This window comes from Petromyzon marinus, chromosome 29 (genome assembly GCF_048934315.1).
Source record: "Petromyzon marinus isolate PM22_M1 ecotype Great Lakes invasive population chromosome 29, UKy_Petmar_22M1.pri1.0, whole genome shotgun sequence".
Taxonomy (NCBI): Eukaryota; Metazoa; Chordata; class Hyperoartia; order Petromyzontiformes; family Petromyzontidae; genus Petromyzon; species Petromyzon marinus.
In genome coordinates this window covers 12,270,003-12,290,854 of record NC_133695.1, presented here as the reverse complement: position 1 = coordinate 12,290,854, position 20,852 = coordinate 12,270,003, and the positions used below count along the sequence as shown (strand labels likewise).

The window sequence follows — 20,852 nt, the reverse complement described above, 5'->3', positions numbered from 1 at the left end:
TGCATATGTGTTAAAGAATGGTGTAGTTACTTCCTTACATATGCTGGAGTGTTTTCATTCTGCCGTTAGTAGGCTGATTGATGGCTTGATGAAGTACATTTAAGGCTATAGCCATTCTTACATTTTGTTTTTAAAATATTTGTAATTTGTTCGAATTGGCATGGAGTTGTAATGCGGGTGGTGTATTTGTAGGCAGTGTTGAGTTTGGTCCAGAAGTCACTGGAACAGAAAAGAAATTGAAAATTCTCCTGAATTCTCAAGACAAGGTGTGAACTTTGGGTTTCAGTCTGTCAGCTATAATATGCACATTTGCAACTATATACAACTGTATATACAACTATGCATACAACTACACGTACAACTATGCTTATAGCTATACTTATTATTATACTTGCAACTATATATCTCACCACTTGTACAATTATGGCATTTGCTTTTTTGGGGTTTAATGTTGTACAACTTGCACACATTTGAATTGTAAAAAGCTAATGATATTAATGTATTTTCACATTGCAAGCTACCTTATCTTGCCTTATTTTCCAAAAAGATACAGATTGTAGGGCAGTACACGGATAATCTTGCATTGATTGGTATTAAAGCGGTAATAGAACTCCCTTTTGAAATCTTAACATTTATAATCCAAAATATTTTTACAGGTTTTCAGGGAAATTCGCAATCAACACTTTTCTAATGTGTTTGGATTGCTCAGCTCCAAAGCCAAAGTCCTTCAAACCAACTACGATGTAAGTTACAGCTGGGATGAATGTCTATGCACGATATATATTTTTTGTAAATTGTGGAAAGCTTTATCTATCATACTCAGAGCATTGCTTTTCAAATACAGAACTTTGTGCTGTGCAACATCTGCACCGGCACAGGACGTCCATTAAATAGACCCTAGCAGCTCATTTGGGCCCTCGCTGTTGAAGTGAATAAAATCTCATCTAAAACAATTGCATTTCACTTTATCCTGGGGGATAGGACATCATTGCTCGAACATGTTCATGTAAACATTTTAAAATATGACATCATTGCTGCGCTCAACGGTGTGCCCAGACAGTATGAGAATCATTGATAAGATTTTAGGTTTTAAAACATGTTGTTTCAACTATTCTCAATTATATATATTATTGTAATTGCGCATTTTTAAATGTATGTAAGAGATAGTTGTCGTTGTAATAGCGAGAAAAGTCGAGACATATCTAAGTTTGTGTTTTCCAGTTGCCCTGGGTAGAAAGTGGTGGTGCAGTGTCCTTGCCAGGTCCCGGACAGCTAACTCAAAAACTCAATAAATAAATATTATTTTACAATATGTAAGGTGTATGCGTATTAATATAATTTTTTCTCACGTGTGTTGGCATTGAAGGTGTTAATTTCCTACCCCGTTTAAACGTCAATTGAAAATGACTGACGTAGAGGATGAGATCCACTTTTCCTCTTTCAGAAACGGCACGACATGAATATCCAGAACATGAAGGAGTTTGTGGCCAACGAACTGAGGGCCTTGAAACAGGAACATCGCTCTCTGAGTCTGTGTAAGCTGATGGTGATTTCCGTTCAGCGCAGGCACCTGCAGAGTGTGAAACTTGCCCTTTTCTAGGCTTGTGTTGACGGATCCCCGCTTTGTGAATTGACCGATCCGCTTGTTATTTCGCGTTTCCGCACAATTTGTGACTTTTCGTCATGAATGGATATTCCCGTGATGTGAATGGCCGTGGGGGGGGGGGATTTTTGCCCCCCCGCCAACCCTACTGGGCATACTGGGGAGGTGACCAGTAGACTTCAGCCCCCCCCTAACCCCCCCAACTAAAATCCCTTTGTGTACAGGGAAGTAGAGAGTGCCCCGGTGGCGATATGTTATCTGTCTGGTATACTGGAGGTCGTGGGTTTGATCCCATCCCTGATGCCTTTATATGTGGAGTTTGCGTGTCTCCCTGTGGATGCGTGGATTTTTTTCCCAGATCCTCCGGTTTTTCCCTCGACATTTAGAATCAATGTGCATTTTCGACTATTGGGCTAATATAAATTTCCACGTGACAAGCCACTTCATTGAGTTATCATTTGTGGCGAGGTCACTTCTGAAAGAAGAGCCACCTGACTAAATTTTAATGGCAAATAATATGCATCATTTCACACAATACAATAACAATTAGATACAGTTAGCAGCTACGTTACAACCATATGTCAAGACGCCATTCAGAACGGTCCATATGTTTATTTGGTAAAGGATATAAATTCTGTTGCATTGCCAAAATAAAGTCTTCCGTTAGATATGAATTTCGAGAATTGGAGTTTGATTGTTTTCTCCGTTAATCTTCTGTGTTTTGAAGATATCGGCAGCTGTGAAGCCATTATGAAAAGAAAGACAAAATCAGACTTCAAGGAACTGCTCAAGACTGAACATTGTACGTAACGTCTGTGGTGGTTGTTTAGATTACAATGGCTCTGATCAGCTCATGAAGCCAATCGGGTGAATATTACATTTGTTTTGTAGATTTTAAGCAAGTGTGTCATTCTGTTTGGAGAAACGTTTGTGCAAACTCTTCTGAGGCTGCCGCTGAATCTTAATGAGGACACGTTCGCTGTTTATCTAAAAAGTGATCCACACAGGATGTGTATGCGTGTCACAAGAAGCGGTTGGTTTAAAACTGATCCAAGCGACGCTGTACTTGCTGGGCGGTGGTGGCTTTGCACGTCTGTAATCCAGCAGTGGAGGCGAGGATTGGTGGATCACACAAATGTTGGAGTAGACCGTAGCTTGGCTCGCCAGGTGAAGGCAATGAAGGAAAGTACAGACTAATATCATCTGTCCCTCCTGAATAGGCTAGTGTGGCCCCGCCTCTCATGCATGCGTTTTTGGCGTGCGATGTGGTTTCCTCCCACACTTATGAACGCTCTTTAATTTTCTGAAAACATCTCAATATGAGCGTCACCCAGACAGTAATGCCTTACTTTCTTTGCCTCAGCCAAAATTTATTGAAGGAAAGTGAAATATACTCGCACCGAATGATCAGATTTATTGGTTACATGCGCATTACTCTTTCACATAGTATCCCTCCACCTCAGTGGCTTTGCACCATCGAGAAAAGAGTGTGTGCATTCCTTGCCAGTGGGGCATTACTTTCTGGGCGACCTCTCGTATCTACAGTGAGGGAAAAAAGTATCTGATCCCCTGTGAATTTTGTACGTTTGCCCACTGACAAAGAAATGATCAGTCTATAATTTTAATGGTAGGTTTATTTGAACAGTGAGAGACAGAATAACAACAAAAATCCAGAAAAACGCATGTCAAAAATGTTATAAATTGATTTGCATTTTAATGAGGGAAATAAGTATTTGACCCCTCTGCAAAACATGACTTAGTACTTGGTGGCAAAACCCTTGTTGGCAATCACAGAGGTCAGACGTTTCTTGTAGTTGGCCACCAGGTTTGCACACATCTCAGGAGGGATTTTGTCCCACTCCTCTTTGCAGATCTTCTCCAAGTCATTAAGGTTTCGAGGCTGACGTTTGGCAACTCAAACCTTCAGCTCCCTCCACAGATTTTCTATGGGTTTAAGGTCTGGAGACTGGCTAGGCCACTCCAGGACCTTAATGTGCTTCTTCTTGAGCCAATCCTTTGTTGCCTTGGCCGTGTGTTTTGGGTCATTGTCATGCTGGAATACCCATCCACGACCCATTTTCAATGCCCTGGCTGAGAGAAGGGTGTTCTCACCCAAGATTTGACGGTACATGGCCCCGTCCATCGTCCCTTTGATGCGGTGAAGTTGTCCTGTCCCCTTAGCAGAAAAACACCCCCAAAGCATAATGTTTCCACCTCCATGTTTGACGGTGGGGATGGTGTTCTTGGGGTCATAGGCAGCATTCCTCCTCCTCCAAACACGGCGAGTTGAGTTGATGCCAAAGAGCTCCATTTTGGTCTCATCTGACCACAACACTTTCACCCAGTTGTCCTCTGAATCATTCAGATGTTCATTGGCAAACTTCAGACGGGCATGTATATGTGCTTTCTTGAGCAGGGGCACCTTGCGGGCGCTGCATGATTTCAGTCCTTCACGGCGTAATGTGTTACCAATTGTTTTCTTGGTGACTATGGTCCCAGCTGCCTTGAGATCATTGACAAGATCCTCCCGTGTAGTTCTGGGCTGATTCCTCACCGTTCTCATGATCATTGCAACTCCACGAGGTGAGCTCTTGCATGGAGCCCCAGGCCGAGGGAGATTGACAGTTCTTTTGCGTTTCTTCCATTTGCGAATAATCACACCAATTGTTGTCACCTTCTCACCAAGCTGCTTGACAATGGTCTTGTAGCCCATTCCAGCCTTGTGTAGGTCTAGAATCGTGTCCCTGACATCCTTGGAGAGCTCTTTGGTCTTGGCCATGGTGGAGAGTTTGGAATCTGATTGATTGATTGCTTCTGTGGACAGGTGTCTTTTATACAGGTAACAAGCTGAGATTAGGAGCACTCCCTTTAAGAGTGTGCTCCTAATCTCAGCTCGTTACCTGTATAAAAGACACCTGGGAGCCAGAAATCTTTCTGATTGAGAGGGGGTCAAATACTTATTTCCCTCATTAAAATGCAAATCAATTTCTAACATTTTTGACATGCGTTTTTCTGGATTTTGTTGTTGTTATTCTCTCTCACTGTTAAAAGAAACCTACCATTAAAATTATAGACTGATCATTTCTTTGGCAGTGGGCAAACGTACAAAATCAGCAGGGGATCACATACTTTTTTCCCTCACTGTAGGCGATTGCTGAGCTTAGCTAATTGTTGTCAGCGCCAGCTCATGTGCTGGCTGCATTCTAGCTCGTCGTGCGGTTCCTCAAATATTCTGACATCCAATGTTTGCAGGAATGACGATGATAGATACAACCAAATATTAGATTCAACTAGACTGAATATTTTTTTATGTAACAAGCCGTCCGTCATTCTGCCACCTTTCCGTCGGGATGACCGCTGCTCTTGCGTACATCAGCAGCTGAAACGTTATCCGTGATTGATTCGCATGTATTCCACCCTTTGTGGAACGCATGGGAGCGTGCCCACATTCCGCATCGGTGGATTGGTCCACAGTGGATGGAACTATATTTGAGGTTGGCACGGACATCAAGGGAGCTTCAGAAATGTCCCTCGTAATTCATGATCTGCATTTCCGCACTTGGAAACATCCCGTGCGCACGATCTATTTATACGGCATTTAAACGCTTGCTGCCGTGTATTCAGTGGGTTGGAAAGTTGATTTTGTTTGTGACAAAGCAGCATTGCAGTGAGTCAGAAGTAGAAACATTCTCAATTGATGCATATTTCCAGCCGTGACAGTGGGATTTGAAACGTGGGACATTGACACAGGAAATGGAACAATATATCAGAAAAGGGTGCACGGACGCATATTATGGAGACATGCTCAGAATGAACACTCGGAAACAGCATAGATCGGAGAACAAGCACAAATCTAAGACAATATATTGACCATTAATGTATGTATGTACATATGTTGAACTTCTTTCGCACCATACGTAGCCAACCGCGCTAATCGGAGGTGCGGGAGAAGGACAAGTAAACACACGAAAAAGTGAAGAAGAGTTAGCGGGCTTGGGCAGGATATACGTCACGGCTATCGAGCAAAGCCGACGACAGTGACAGCCGAATGAGAGAGCGCAGCACACGGGACAACGACCGCCGTGCGGGAAGTGAGGTGGACTGTGGCATCACAGGACCGTGAGGAATCACGATAGTGGTGTGGCGTCGGGGGGGGGGGGGGGGGGATCCAGCCAGCAGTGGATAGACTGGTTAATGTTGACAGTTAATGTGAGCAGGTAATAATTGACAATGCGCAGTGTTGTAATTTCTTTGATGTGTGTGTGTATATCCGCGTATGTTCAGCTCTTTTGGAAGGAATAGCTATCAGGGAGTGTATCTCCTCTATCGAAGAGGCCATTAACAGACAGGTAAAACTTTCCGTTGCCACAACTGCGAGTTCGTGCTCTGTGTGCCGATCTACTGAATCGCAGTCGGTAAATGTTCGTGCTTTGTTCGCAGGAGCTTCTGATATTTTTTCAAGTGGAAACACCAAACTCTTCCTGTTGTTATTTGATGCCACTCACAGTTAGTCTTGTTTAAAAATAATATGAAACATTTTTACGAATTATTTATTTAGGATATATTCACATTGAACGTGTAAATGCAACAAAAACGTATAACCCAGGAGCAACTTGGTAGTATTTTTAAACTGAAGTGTATTTATGCAGATGATTTTTTTCTAACGACTCAAGTAGATGTTTACAAGCGAATGGGATTGTGCCATGTAGTCATAATAATAATCTATAATATTTATAGAGCAGCTTTCATACCACAATGTTAAAAGGTACTTCACAGAAGTACAGATTACAGGAACTAAACTAAACTTTGTATTTTACCATGTAAATCCCACTTAGCTATTTAGCTCTTTTTCAGAAGTAACCTGGCCACAAATGATGGCTCAACAAAGTGGCTTATCATTTATTAGAAAGCCAAATACTGTAAAGCCACTCATAAAATAACAAGAAATATACAACAAGAAGGGAAACATTAAATGGTAAAATAATCATAAGATGCCAGAATAAAATCGGAGAGGCTAAACCATAGAAATAAGGATCAAGCCTTGATTTCACAGTAGCCACTGTCTGGGCGAAACCTCTGAAGCGATCCAGCAGAGATTCACAGCCCATAGTCTGAACACAAAATGCAACATCATCTGTCCTGCTGAGCCCTGACCCTGAGAATGCAGAGTAGGGGTCATTGCTCTCAGCTGACCGACCTCAATGCACACTGAGGCTAATATCGTGATAATGCAGTCCATAACATGTACAATATTTCACCAACATAAGGCAAAACCACCTTTTTTTAATGTTTTAAAAGGGGTGTGCATAAAACATCCCGTACACAACAGGGAATATATGTTGTGTTCATCATATGTTAACACAGCGCACAGTACAACTCCACATGCATTCCCATCGCCCGTCAAAATACCTAAACGTAGAAAACAGAACACACATGCAATCTTACATCGGTGAAGATAATCCTCCCACTGGAAGCACACCTGCACCGGATCTTAACGAATGACATTTTCTGGTGTTTTGGTAGAGTTGAATTTATTACTGTAAAAAAAAAACAAGGAGAGTCTTGTGTTTGCCGACGTGATGGACGGTTGGCCAACACCGCCTGCGCAACTTTGCGAGTGATCTCCAAGACACCACTGGGATGTCTCGCACACTAGACCCCCATAAACACATTCTGACGACTCCATACTCGGCCGTGTGACGTGTCATGCCTCGCCTGGAAGATGCGTGGGGGAACGTGTTGTTATTGATAAGCGGAGTGGAGAGTGATTAACGTCTCACATGAGACAAAAAACACGGTAGGACTCAAAAGTATAGGAAATGTAAGTAAGTCACGAAAAAATATACAAATAAAACTAAACAATTCTTTGTTTACCAGGTAAAGCCCACTCGGCCACAAATAATAGCTCAAGAAAACGCCTTATGGGTAAATGTATTGCCGCCAAATAATTTAAATGCATGTTTCTTAATGTTGAGATGCAGAGTATTTAATTTGGTAAACCCTCTTTCACGCAGTGTAATAGAAGTATTTTCATGATCACTAAGCTGTAGTGGGTCACACTGGGACTTGAATTGTGTCTGACCCAGCATGAAAGCAGTGGGGCACGCTGACCATGAGCTGCATTATGCCTGACCCAGCGTGAGGGCAGTGGGTCACGTGGGCTGCGTCTGTCTCTCTGCAGTCACCCATTCTGGATGTGCTGCGGCTGCTGTGCCTCCTCTCCGTCACCGAAGGAGGTGCGTTCCCTTCACAGACTTGCGCCTCACGTGGCAAAAACTTGACCCCTCGGGCTCAGTCGTGCTGCAGTGTGACAGAGTCGGTTGGAAAAAAAACTACTCCACGTTGATTTAAAGCTTTCGTGACTGCAATAATTCATATTCTTGGTTCTTTCGGTAAAGTCAAGTTGAAGGGAAACAATAAAATAATAATATATATAAAACAATAAAATTCTCACGACGTTTCGACTGTAGCACAAACAGTCATCATCAGGTGACCAACGGCAAGAAACATTTCAAATGTTTCTTGCCGTTGGATTTCAAACCTGATGATGACTGTGTTACAGTCGAAACGTCGTGAGAATTTTATTGTGTTATATATATTATTATTTTATTGTTTCCCTTCAACGTGACTTTACCGAAAGAACCAAGAATACTCCACATTGTTGAGAAAATATGTGACAAGATTTCACATGCATACTTTATTCAAATGTTGTCTGCCAAAGGCATTGCTTCACAGTACGGAACTGAAGAAATTAGTCCGCGTCAGTTCTCTGCTGTAAGTTGCGTGCGTTTGCGAGCATGATCCACACAGGCTTGGCAATGAGCTGTGCAGTCCTTGGAGCTCAAATGTGGTCTCGTGTTATTGGGTCCATGAAGCTGTTCACCAAGATCGTATTCTGGAGCTTTTTAGGTTTGCTGTGATGGTCTCGACTGCATGAGTCTCAGGTCCAAGCATCTTCCTTTACTGATGTTGCTTTAAGCGTCACTGCGTGGTGATCAGGAGACCACAGTTCTGTGTTCACTTGAGTCACGGCTGCCTGGTGTGAAGTCTTCCCTGTCGCTTCTGCGATTCAGTTTACCCACACACCACGGAGGACCTCCCGTGCTCAAGTGATATTTGGTCATGAGCAATCGTGCCTAGGTCAATTTGGATCTCTGTCATGCTGGGATGCCCCATGCTGTACCACGTGTGTGGCGCGTTCGTAGCTAGTAGATTAGAAGCATGAGAGACTCCACCCTTGCAATGTGGCAGCTTTATACCACGACCGTGCCGCTCTGGTGAGGCTTAAGATTTTGTACCTAATTCTTACATATGAATCCTATCCATTATGGGACCTTTTTTTGCCAGTATCCAAGTATGAAAAGTAAGAGTAGGTTTTACCCTTTCTGGCAATAAAACAGGTGTTAAGATGTCCAAACACCAAATAAAAACCTTTTGCAAGGAATACAGTCTGCATTGATCACACGTACTTGTGGTGAACATACAAACAAACATGCTCTGATAATATTTGCATTGTCTTTGAAGCTGATTTGACTACACCAGACGGCCTTCCTCATGGCCTAGTCTCACCAGTGTGAAACCAGAGAACGGCAAAAAGCGAACTGTACAAAGAAGGTTGTCTGGTGTAGGCCAATCAGTTTCAAAGACAATGCCTTTTCTGAAAGACAATGCACATGCTCTGATAATTATCAGAGCATGTGTGTTGCTTGCAGGTTAATGCAGACTTGATTCCTTGAAAAATGTATTTAGTTGGTGTTTAAACATCTTAACGCCTGTTTTTTTTGCCAGAAAGGGTGCAACCTATTCTTATTTTTCATACTGAATCCTATCTGTCTGCGGAATACACAAATGATTGTGATTCCACTGGCCATTAGTTTCGTGGGATTCATGGATAAGGAGGAGGTGGCTAAGAGGATTTCCCATGGGGGGAGCGTGGGGGTGCGACAGGCATGGCCTCCTCGTCTGTCTACAGACCACACTCGTGCTGCTAAGTGTATATGCTCGGCAACGTGTCGCTGTGTAATCACATGATTTTGTGTTAGAATTACAAAATATATAAAAAAATATATATCATGGCCTAGTCTCACCAGTGTGAAACCAGCGAACGGCAAAAAAGCGAACTGTACAAAGAAGGTTGTCTGGTGTAGGCCAATCAGTTTCAAAGACAATGCCTCTATGAAAGACAATGCACATGCTCTGATAATTATTAATATATAAAAATATATATTGTTTCAGGACTCGTTGCCAATGATATGCGCTCCCTGAAAACGCAGTTTTTACACGTAAGTCCCATCCACTCCATTCTTCACACATCTCAAAATACGTATGCGTCGACAAACCTGGATAGATGTGTTTGTTCAGTATAAATATATCCGACTTAAACCTTTCAAACGTAAAATTGAGGCACGCCATGAACACAAAGATTGAGCCAAATGAAGACACTCGGCACCAGGGGTGAAGTGGAGCCCCAGTGCCACCAAAACCAGCGTCATCAGCCATGCTCCGAGCACCCCCCACACACTCCGCTTAACAACGGAAGTTGGTGGCGTTGGGGGGGGGGGGAACTGAATTCATGCTCTTCCGTCAAAGCTGTGGGATGGGCTCAGCTGCGCCGTTATGTAACGCAGATTGTTTTACACGAGTCCCATTTGTACCCACGATATTGTGCAGGAAAAAAAAAACCTCCAGTGAGGGAGCAGGGGGGGGGGGGGCGGCTGGCGGAACTGTTTACAGTCGGTACACGAAGTGAGAGGGGAAACATCCCACCGACTCTCATTCAGGCCGACGCCGGGGCCACTGGAAACTTCACAGGGGTCGCATGGGCAAGGAGGCAAGCACAACGTGACCCCACTTGCTCCGTTCAACCAACTTGCTGTTTTAAAACTACGTAGCCAAAAATTACACCCTCAGCCCTTGCCTGGATTCTTGCCCATTGAATGGATGCCTACCTGGGCTGGGTCACGAGGCGACCCAGGATAAGGCGTAGCGAGAGGGTGTGGAGCAAAATGGGAAAGTGGGAGACTGATAAGGAGTAGTATAGGCGAAGTTTGGGGGGGGGCACGGGGGGTGGCAAAGCCCCCCCAAACTGGACACCTTTATTAATTTATTTTCAGTAGTTTACAATTAAGATTAAAAAATAATTACTTAAATGCACCCATGATTCCCAATGTTAGGGACACAGAGAACCCTGACTGCACCAAACTCCGCCCAATGAATATCAGAGCCCATGGAGCCTCATTAATAGATACAATGATACCTCTATAACCCTGGACCTGTACGTACTTGAAACCATGGACCTTCAATGGGAGATTGAAGTATTCCTCCGTGTGCTACCTCGGTGTGGTGCAGAGCTACGGGACGGAGCAGCTGTTGACGCTGAACAACCTGAGGAAAGCGGGATTGCTCACAGAGCAGCAGACGCCCGAGACGGTCACAACCATGGAGAGCAAAGTGGGAAAACTTGTGTCGGACAAGGCCATGGGAAAAGCTGTTGGTAAGCAAAAGCAATCTATTGTTACTTTTCTGCCCTATCTAAGACAGATTGTGGTCGCGTCATCATTGTGAAGCTGCCCCACCCCTCCTGTTCCCGCCCGCCACTGTGACCACTGCTATAAAAATGTGACATCAAATGTCACATTTGTAAGACCGAAACAGGAGGATTTCTCCACAACTATGGCTGTCACCTGAGGCGGCTGGTTGTAAATACTGGCGAAACGTCGTACTCAAATTCTAAATGTTGTGGGTTTACTCTCCAACACGCTGGTGTGCTGAACTAGAAACTAATTGGCACGTTTTGTTTATGTAACAAACCTTAGTAATTGGCGACATCGGGTCCGTGGCGGGCTTAACGACCCATTCATATTTACGCAATCTAATCCAAACACACTATTGTGAATTGTATTAAAATCGACCGGCAGATGTGGCCCATAAGTCTCTTGTTGTACTCTTTGGTTTACATAATGTATATTCGGTAAGAGTATGAATCTTTGCAGTCACGAAAGCTTCAAATCTCTTGTTGTACTTCGTCAGATCATTTCCTGGTGCAGGTGAGGCTGGACCTGGAGGTTTGCGTATTGAAGGGTAACGAGCTTTGTGGTTCGTGACTGAGGCTTCTTGTTTTTTCCATCCACAGTTCACTGGGATTCATTGCAAGAATATGTTCTTTATCATCTTAGTTTTAACCGTCTTGTTTGTTTCATGTTTGTCTCTCTCGCATCGCTTTGTCTCGTTACTCTGGTCATGTAAAAACACTTCTTGCAATTGATCAAATGTCATCAAATGGAATCCTCTTAAAAGTGCTGAAACTATTGGACATCCATGATATAGCCTATCAGCTCATTGGGCCCTTCCTGCTGAAATAAATAAAAGCTCTCCGCCTATCTAAAAAAATGGAATTAGGGATTTCTTTGGAAAGTTAATTAAAATATATGTATCCAAATTGGATTGTTTTGGTAGTGCACGGACACACAAGAGTCCTAACTTGAACATGGGTGGCCAGGCTCGTAAGGCGGTGCTCCAACCACTCGGGTCAATCCGCCCGGTTATGGGAGTCGACTGCTGCCAGCCGTGTCCGGTGAGAGCTCGGCTTGACCCGTGCCACCCCGGAGAACCTCTCGCTCGCTTTTCTTCATCTTCGTTTTCCTACAAATGCACGAAATGGGAAAGCAAGCCGATTGTGACTGTCGCTGAATACAATTTCGAGGCGGCTGTTTTTAGGCTCGTTATGTTTTTTTCTGCCTTCAGGAAAGCTTACCGATGCCTTCACGGCGCTGCAGAGGAAAAGCCACTTCAGGGCACTGAGCAAGAAGCTGAACCTTGTAAGTCAGCCGCCTGGTACTAGGTGTTAGGGTGAGGCCATGTGAAGATCATTGTTTTTGTCTTAGTCCATACCTAGGTTGTACGCATTTCTGCATACAACTCAGTTTCTTTTTTGTAGCTCCACGTGCTGGGAGCTTCTTCAGGAACTGATTCAGCTCCCAGCACATGGAGCTAAACGTCGGACTTCGTGCCAAGCAACACGCTGTACAAACTGAAAAAAAATAGATTTTTGAGAGCTGTATTTCTCTCTGTTTGGTAAATGAAATGTAACACGTGTGTCCGTTACAATCATCTAGGTTAGAGCGACGATTGCATGGTATAGCATTTAGCAAGTATACTCCTCGGAATACTGAACACTAGGCACAACTGCCTAGTGTTCAGTACCACTACACCCGCAGTACTTTATTTTTTATTTGTATGCAATTATTAATTCAACGTGGGACTCAAGAAAGCCCGACTGCTGATGAGACACTGTATGTCGAAACAGGCCAAGAGTTTTGCTTGTATTTGAATCAATGCTGCTGAAATGACGCACTCCCGAAAGGCTGTGGGGCTGACGGGTTGTGTACTTGTATTTTTTCTGTGGGGACACTGGTATATGAAGGAGACGTATGAACTTCCAATTTCTTTTGTTACACGACTGATGCCTATCTGTTTTGATTCACAAATAGATTTTTTTGGGTCAGGCAGCGAGAGTAAAATGTGTGTCGTACACCCCCCCTCCACCCGACACAGCCATTTGTCGCAAACATGCCAAAACATCGGCACATTTGCTCACGTGACAACTGAATGAATTGACTGTGTCGGGTGGAGGAGGGTAGACTACACACCTTTTATTAGCATGGTGATCTGACACAAAAAAATCAATCGTCAATCACAACAATGGTCGCGAAAGCCGACCATTGTTGTTAACCCCGTTCACGTTGGTTGAAGCACTGACGTGTACAACGCAATGTTCGACGTTCAATTCAAAACGTTTGGAACTCATTTTTTCGGGTACCTTTCACTGCTCGCGCGTCAAGATTCCCGCTCCAGGAAAAGATTACGACCTGCACAACCCGCGGGACATGGCGTACGTGTTCAGCGGCGCGTACATGCCGCTCAGCTGCCGCATCGTTGAGCAGGTGTGTGTCGCTCCAGAGCCTCTCTTCCAGGGGCACCGATTGAAACCTCGTTTCTCTAGAACTGCTTTTTGCGTGTTTAGTTTGTTGTCCTTCCCCGCCCGCCCCGCACCTCCGATTAGCACGGTTGGCTACGTACGGTGCGAAAGAAGTTCAACGCACATACGTGGTGTTGCTCGTTGCAACACTGACGCCCGATGAACGGCACGGGAATTGTTGGGATTCCACGTACCTATTCACGGTACAACGAGGGGTGGAGAGAGCGGTGACACGTACGGTGGTTCACGCCGTGAAGCCGGAGACCTTGGCGCAGTCCGCGCACCTGGCTAGTGTCAGCGGTGAACGATATCGGAGCAGGTCGTGCGGCTGCTACCCTTCACCACCCGGCACCGACCGGTGTGATGAAGTGTGGCCAAGCGGTAAGCAGCCATGGCGACAGACATGCCATGGGAAAGAGGCCCTCATCCAGCAGTGGATTTACAAACAGTTGTTAATATTCATTTATTAAGTAAGCAATTAATGCATTAATACATACATTTTAAGATGCATGTAGGCTATACGTTTTTCAAGTCACCCACATAGTGGGATGTTTTTAACATTTTTTTTACTTAAGTCAAAGCTTAAATTGAGCCATTATTTCTTGGTATTTTCTACTTTTAAGTGCAAATAAGAGTTTGTGCGTAAAAAAAAATCATATTTTTCTTCAGTTGTAAATATCATTTGGTATCAAGTTTATATATACATCGCACCTTCCATTAGGACGGTTGGCTATGTATGGTGCGAAATAGTTTAAACATACATGTGACGTAAAAACTTTTCTTAACAAGCAAAAAAGATTCGCCATCAATTTGGGCTCAAGAATAATTGTTCTTTTTCACGGTGCTCCGTTTTCTGAGCAACGGAAAGTGTTCATTTGCATGACGACGACCCGTGCCAGAGGCACGCACGCGCAGACACCACGAGCACAAGTTGCGTTCTCTTTCCCCGTGGAAACACGACAGAGTGCGGGCCTACACGGCTAACGTTTCTTACGTAGGTTCCTGCACTCTCAATCCTCCCCTCGCATTCGATAACACTGCGCCTGACCCCACGGCTTTTGGCGCTTGTGAAATGGAGCGTTCGTAACAATGGAAGCCTGCTTAGACGAGATCTAATGGCAATCGAGGTAAATCGGGGTCTAATTTCAGAACCGAGTGGCCAGGCTCGAATGAATATATCGCTCAAGTTAGCAGGATGGCCGTGTGTTTAAAATAAAGGTGAGCTGCATCTCTGCGCTTGGCATCGACAATGAATGACGCTCTGAAGAGACTGCCACGCATGGTCCCAATGTCCACGGTTGGAACTTGAGCAACTTTCAAAATAAACGCTTAGCATTTTCTGAAAACGTAACGGAATCCTCCTCGTGACCCCCGGCCACAGTCACGCGTGAGGTAAACTGTTCTCACTTATTTTAATCAAGCTCATCGATGTACAATGCTTGCTGCCGTGTTCGTCTGCTGGCCCGAATCACCCTTGATTAAGGATTCGAATATTTATTTTTACTGGAGGAATCCAGTATAAATATATATCTCAATGGGTTAATCACTGGGGCAATAAACTTCTGATGTTATGGTTAAACCCCGATATTTAATTAGCCCGCGGTGTAAACAAGAGAATCGTTTTTTTAACGTTTTGTTTGTGTTCTCTTTTGATCAGGTTTTGGACAGGGAAGGCTGGAACGGCTTGGAGGAAATTGCACGCCTCTTGAACGGCAATGAATTCTCAAGCCTAAAGCTCGGTCAGTAAGACATTAGTGAGTTTATGATGTCGCGAGGAGATGTGTGGTAATAACTTTTATTAATTAATCTCAATAGAATATTGACTGCTGACATGTGTATCACTACACATGTAATGGTCTCCACTAAAGTGGTATTATTTCATTTATATATATATAAAAATGAAGTTTAATCTTCCTGCTGCGTGGATCATAATACAATGCACTTTTTCTCATGTTTTTTGTAATATACATTTTTTTATCAACCGTCAAGTTTATAAATTGTTAAATGTATATTTACATTGTATTTATCGTTCATATTTTCACTCTTAAGTCTCTTTATTACAGAGTAACATCGGATGAGAATAATGCATTTGTCATTGTTGTAACTCTTTACGTGACGAACATGGTTCTTGTTACCGTCACTCTTTGACCATCGTCGCATTCCCTCGAAGTAGCAGGCCGAGTTCCCCCTGCCCGGCATATTCGGTGGCGGCACCGTGGTACCCGCAAGGATCACTCTCCGGGAATTCTCTTTATTTCCCTTTGTATTTCATCTGCTACCAAACATCCAATCAAAAGGGCCGTTGATGTTCCCCCAACGGCAGAGGCACCAGGATTGAGTCGGGCGAAGCTCGTGCTGGTTTTCTTTCTGGGAGGCTGCACCTACTCAGAAATTGCTGCCCTCCGTTTCCTTGGAAGGACCAAAGGTGCAAACCTCCCATCGCAGCACCACACGTGTCAGCGTTCCTGCATTCCGATTCCATCGTTATATTTTTTTCTGGAGGAGGGGGTTGGCGGTGTTTAGGAATCGCACTGCCAAAACGTGAATTGAGCCCTTCGCGTTTCGAGTTAATAATTATCTCGATCAAAAATCCTTGTCGGATTGCACAATTGTCGACAAATGCGCGCTTATAATTCATAATACACGGTTTTATTTGGGTTAGATCGCCTGCATTTATTGGATATTGATATTGGTCGCGAAAGCCTGCATGTTAAACGAGCTCTTGTGCTGCAAAAGAATGCTTATTATGATGAACGTATTCATTTTCTTCTACAGGATACAACTTCGTTGTTTTAACGACATCAATAATCAACAGCACGCGGCTGTTGGAGTCCCTGGTGGAGGCGCTGTAGATGGCCAGGCCGCAGCGAGTCCTGAGCTCAGCTTCCATGTGCCCTGCTCTACCTGCCAGTGTCACGCCGGCGCTCTTCACGGACTTCCTTGCGTTTGTTGTTGTCTATTTGTTGACACTTTTCACACTTTCCTTGTGGTGCGATTGATTTTCCCGTTCTCACTTTATTCCATTACGGAGGCACCCTTGGATGGATTTCAGCATCACGAGATTATTAATGGGTTTGGGGGCTATTTTATGATTGTTCCTTTTGGATAGTTTCCCGATCTTCATTATTGATTGATACAATGGATACGGATAACTTATTATTATAATCGATGTTGTTAATGCGTTAATCTCTTCCACCCTCGAATCTGGCTGTGGTGGGAAGATAGACCGAATACTTCTCTGGAGAGATTCCACCACTACTCCTACTACGTAGTGGTGAAGATGTATAGCGGTGCGAGTGATGCATGGAAATAAAAAAAACACATTTACGTCGTCAAACCTTTGTTTAAACTATACAGTCCAATCAGAAGGAGACTTGTTTTGTACAGTACGTGCTTGTTACTATTATTTTGTGAATACATTAAATCGAGGATGCATCACTCTCATCGGAATTTGGTGCAATTCTGAACGTTTCATTGGACCGGTTTAATATTCGGAGCTGCGCTATTCCCACCCAGACGAATATTCCGATGTCACAGTGAGAATAATATCGCGAGAGAGATACAGTTTGCCAAGGATCATCGCTCTCGCGTATCGCAAATCAAACGCGGCGTCGTGTGACAGTCCCTATCGCAACGGTGTGCTCTTACTATAAACAACGAGACAAACGTGTGTTGCAGTGCTGTTTGCATTCCTTATCAGGCATGCCACAATGTATTACAACGTATGTTATGCATATTAATGTATTGGCGGTACAACGGTGATGGTGTGCGGTATATATATTTTAAAAAATAACTTTTCGCAATAATTATTCATTTTCCCGCGATTCGCAACCCCGGTCAGAAAATCTTGCGGGGTGGTGGGTGCGTCAAAATCAGTTCTCGCGATGTCAAAGCTGTTGGAAGACGAATGTTTATACGAGCGGCTGAACACGAAGAGGCTTCACAGTCTGTTGCCGTATAGCAGCACCCATCCTGGTGACGATTGGCCGCTCCGTGTTCCGAAGGCGGATTTGATTCCTCGTGCCCTAGACTTGGTCGGACGGTTCCTTGATTCAGGCGCTCGCCCTCCTGGTCGGCCCAAAAAAATCACGTGCCCAAGATCCAAATCAGCGGTCAATATTGAACTCTTTTTTTTAGCAAGTCTCAGTAGACGAAAAAAAAACTTTGAATCACGTCAAACTTGGCGACAGGGTCAATTAAAGACAAACAGATTTAGTGATTCAAATTTAGATTTTAGACCGTGTGGAGGTCTGCTGTGTTATCCTGCACCGATGTACCGCCAATACGTCCATATACAATGTAATATCGCCAAATAAATTGTCATTAGACGGTGATTCACAATTGATTTTTGTATCCGGTCGCATCAAATGTGTGTCATACACCCTCCTGCACTCGACACAGCCATTCAATGAAGTTTCGTGAATAAACGTGCCAAATTAATAGCGCTTTACAGCACACCGGTATTCTGGAGAGCAATCCACGTTTGGTACCACATCAATTATGCATCAATATCGAATCGTAACATTGGTTGTGAAAGTCAATGTTAAATTCATTTCACATTTCTTTGCATTCACGTTTCTTTGCATACAAAGAAATGTGAATACCCTGGCGTCTACAAACTAAGCTGTGTCTGCGGCAGTAGTTACATTGGGGAAACTAAGCGACATGTCTTGGACCGTGTTCGTGAGCATAAGGCAGATTTTAAACACGGTAAGACCAATACCTCGGCCGTGGCTGATCATTGTTTCAATGCGGTGGGCTCACGAAATCGATTTCTCTAAGACGAAGGTACTTTGCAAACCCACTGGCTATCAACAAAGATTCGTTCATGAAGCCATCCATATATACAGACACAGACACAATTTCAACCAAGAGGATGGGTACAAACTCAGCAATCATTGGAAAGACGTCATCAACCAGTTGAAGTCATAACTGGCTGTGATGTTCCCATCCTGCCACCTTCCGATGTTAATTTTGTTTTATTTTTTTCCCCGTGGCTCTCCGATTTCACATTAACAGGTTGAATTTCTCGCGCCAACGTGGCCACCTACGGATGCCGACCTCTGCATCGCGGTAGCTCTGCGATCTTACGTTAACACGCTAATCTCTCACATTAACATCACTAGCCCCGCCCATTTTGTTTTATGACCCCAGGACTACGCCCATTTTAAAATTTAAAACAGTCTGCATTCAGCAGCTTTCCCCCTCTTTCCTCCTGATGACGATCGCTTGTGTTGTGATCGAAACGTCGTAGTTTTTTGGTTTATTTTATATTTATTATTTCTATGAATTTGTACCTATCTACGTGACTTTACCGAAAGACCCAAAGAATACATTTCTATCGTTTGCATTAGCTTTTTATTTAAAAGGACCAATTTTGTTATAAAATTAACCAGAAACACAATTGCTACACGTCTCGGATATAAAAAAAGAGGAATTGCATTAAAAATTCCTCCTGTGATGTGTGGGCTTCCCAAAAGAGACGTTTCGTTCGCTACCAAATGGCCGGAAAAAAAGGTCCAGCAGACTGAATGCTTGCCGAGTGGTTGGGTGAGTAGCCAGTGGTTGTGTGAATGGCCAGTGGTTGTGTGAGTGGCCAGTGGTTGTGTGAGTGGCCAGTGGTTGGGTGAGTAGCCAATGGTTGTGTGAATGGCCAGTGGTTGGGTGAGTAGCCAATGGTTGTGTGAGTGGCCATTGGTTGGGTGAGTAGCCAATGGTTGCGTGAGTGGCCAGTGGTTGGGTGAGTAGCCAGTGGTTGGGTGAGTAGCCAGTGGTTGGGTGAGTAGCCAGTGGTTGGGTGAGTAGCCAATGGTTGTGTCAGTGGCCAGTGGTTGGGTGAGTGGCCAGTGGTTGGGTGAGTGGCCAGTGGTTGGGTCAGTGGCCAGTGGCTGGGTGAGTGGCCAATGGTTGTGTCAGTGGCCAGTGGTTGGGTGAGTGGCCAGTGGTTGGGTGAGTGGCCAGTGGTTGGGTCAGTGGCCAGTGGTTGGGTGAGTGGCCAGTGGTTGGGTGAGTGGCCAGTGGTTGGGTCAGTGGCCAGTGGCTGGGTGAGTGGCCAGTGGTTGGGTGAGTGGCCAGTGGTTGGGTCAGTGGCCAGTGGTTGTGTGAGTGGCCAGTGGTTGGGTCAGTGGCCAGTGGCTGGGTGAGTGGCCAGTGGTTGGGTCAGTGGCCAGTGGCTGGGTGAGTGGCCAGTGGTTGGGTGAGTGGCCAGTGGTTGGGTCAGTGGCCAGTGGCTGGGTGAGTGGCCAGTGGTTGGGTGAGTGGCCAGTGGCTGGGTGAGTGGCCAGTGGCTGTGTGAGTGGCCAGTGGCTGAGTGAGTGGCCAGTGAAGCTATGCAATGGGTGAGGGAAGGACACAAATGAATGTACAACTCATGTCCGTACAACTTCTGCTGTGAAGTGCTAGATAGGTTCACATGTAAGGGAATTTACAAATAAAAAAGTCAAACTTGGTGCATTAAAAATAATTCTCTTGGAATTTCCGAAAAATTATCAGCAAGGCCGTGTTTGCATCACACGTGTTGAATTGCACTGTTTTCTGAAGAATCATGGATGAAGCAGCAATTACGACTCCAACTTATTGGCGCTTACTCATGCTGGTTATTGGCTAAGGATGGATGCAGTCAGACATTTTTGCGACCGCCACCACCACGAGCACCCAATCTCTATGAATACCACCTCACAACCACGACGAAACTTCCACATGGAGGACAAAACGTCCATCAGCACCATCACAACCATAAACTCCATCACCAGCAGACAGACTTCATCACCACCACCACATTCACCATCACTCCCACAACCTTCACCGCGTCCACCACCCTTGTGGACTTGTGAGATCACGCATCGAGGCCTAAATGTTAAGGTAGGGTCTGTCACGACCAATCAAGGTTACCGTGGGTGTGTGCTTGCCCATGTACGGAGTTGTGGAACAGAAAGTGAGAAAAATAATCGCGATTTCATGCTCGACCCAATGCTAGATCCCACGCTCACACCCACAACACCTCGAACTCACGCTCGATCCCATGCCGTGACCCACGCTCGATCCCATGCCGTGACCCACGCTCACACCCACAACCTGCTCATTGCTACGCTCGCCTTGTGTGGCACTGCTCTCCATAGGCTAGGTTCGTATCGCTGCGTAATCCCTGGAGAGCGTCGCGCGCTCCATGGGCCACGACTTTGCAGAGGCGCCGCCGAGTCCGGCGAGAGTCGCACGCGAATTTGACGACGGCGCCACCTACAGGGCGACCATAAACAGCAGCACGGCCCTGCA

The 20,852-nt window shown here is 44.8% G+C and overlaps 1 protein-coding gene across 2 annotated transcripts in view; it reads left to right on the top strand.

Moving 5' to 3' along the window:
* Positions 1-17,914, top strand: part of VPS33B (VPS33B late endosome and lysosome associated) — a 36,116-nt gene extending 18,202 nt beyond the window's left edge. For both annotated transcript variants that reach the window (XM_032962582.2, XM_076070410.1), the window contains exons 11-23: positions 193-266; positions 657-743; positions 1,445-1,535; positions 2,331-2,405; positions 5,888-5,952; positions 7,785-7,839; positions 9,839-9,885; positions 10,952-11,096; positions 12,347-12,420; positions 13,444-13,545; positions 15,238-15,319; positions 15,904-16,005; positions 16,356-17,914. In XM_032962582.2, the coding sequence (XP_032818473.1) occupies positions 193-266; positions 657-743; positions 1,445-1,535; positions 2,331-2,405; positions 5,888-5,952; positions 7,785-7,839; positions 9,839-9,885; positions 10,952-11,096; positions 12,347-12,420; positions 13,444-13,545; positions 15,238-15,319; positions 15,904-16,005; positions 16,356-16,432 (1,076 nt within the window). In that variant the 3' untranslated portion in view covers positions 16,433-17,914. The remainder of the gene's footprint in view (positions 1-192; positions 267-656; positions 744-1,444; positions 1,536-2,330; positions 2,406-5,887; positions 5,953-7,784; positions 7,840-9,838; positions 9,886-10,951; positions 11,097-12,346; positions 12,421-13,443; positions 13,546-15,237; positions 15,320-15,903; positions 16,006-16,355) is intronic.
* Positions 17,915-20,852: the final 2,938 nt, after the last annotated feature.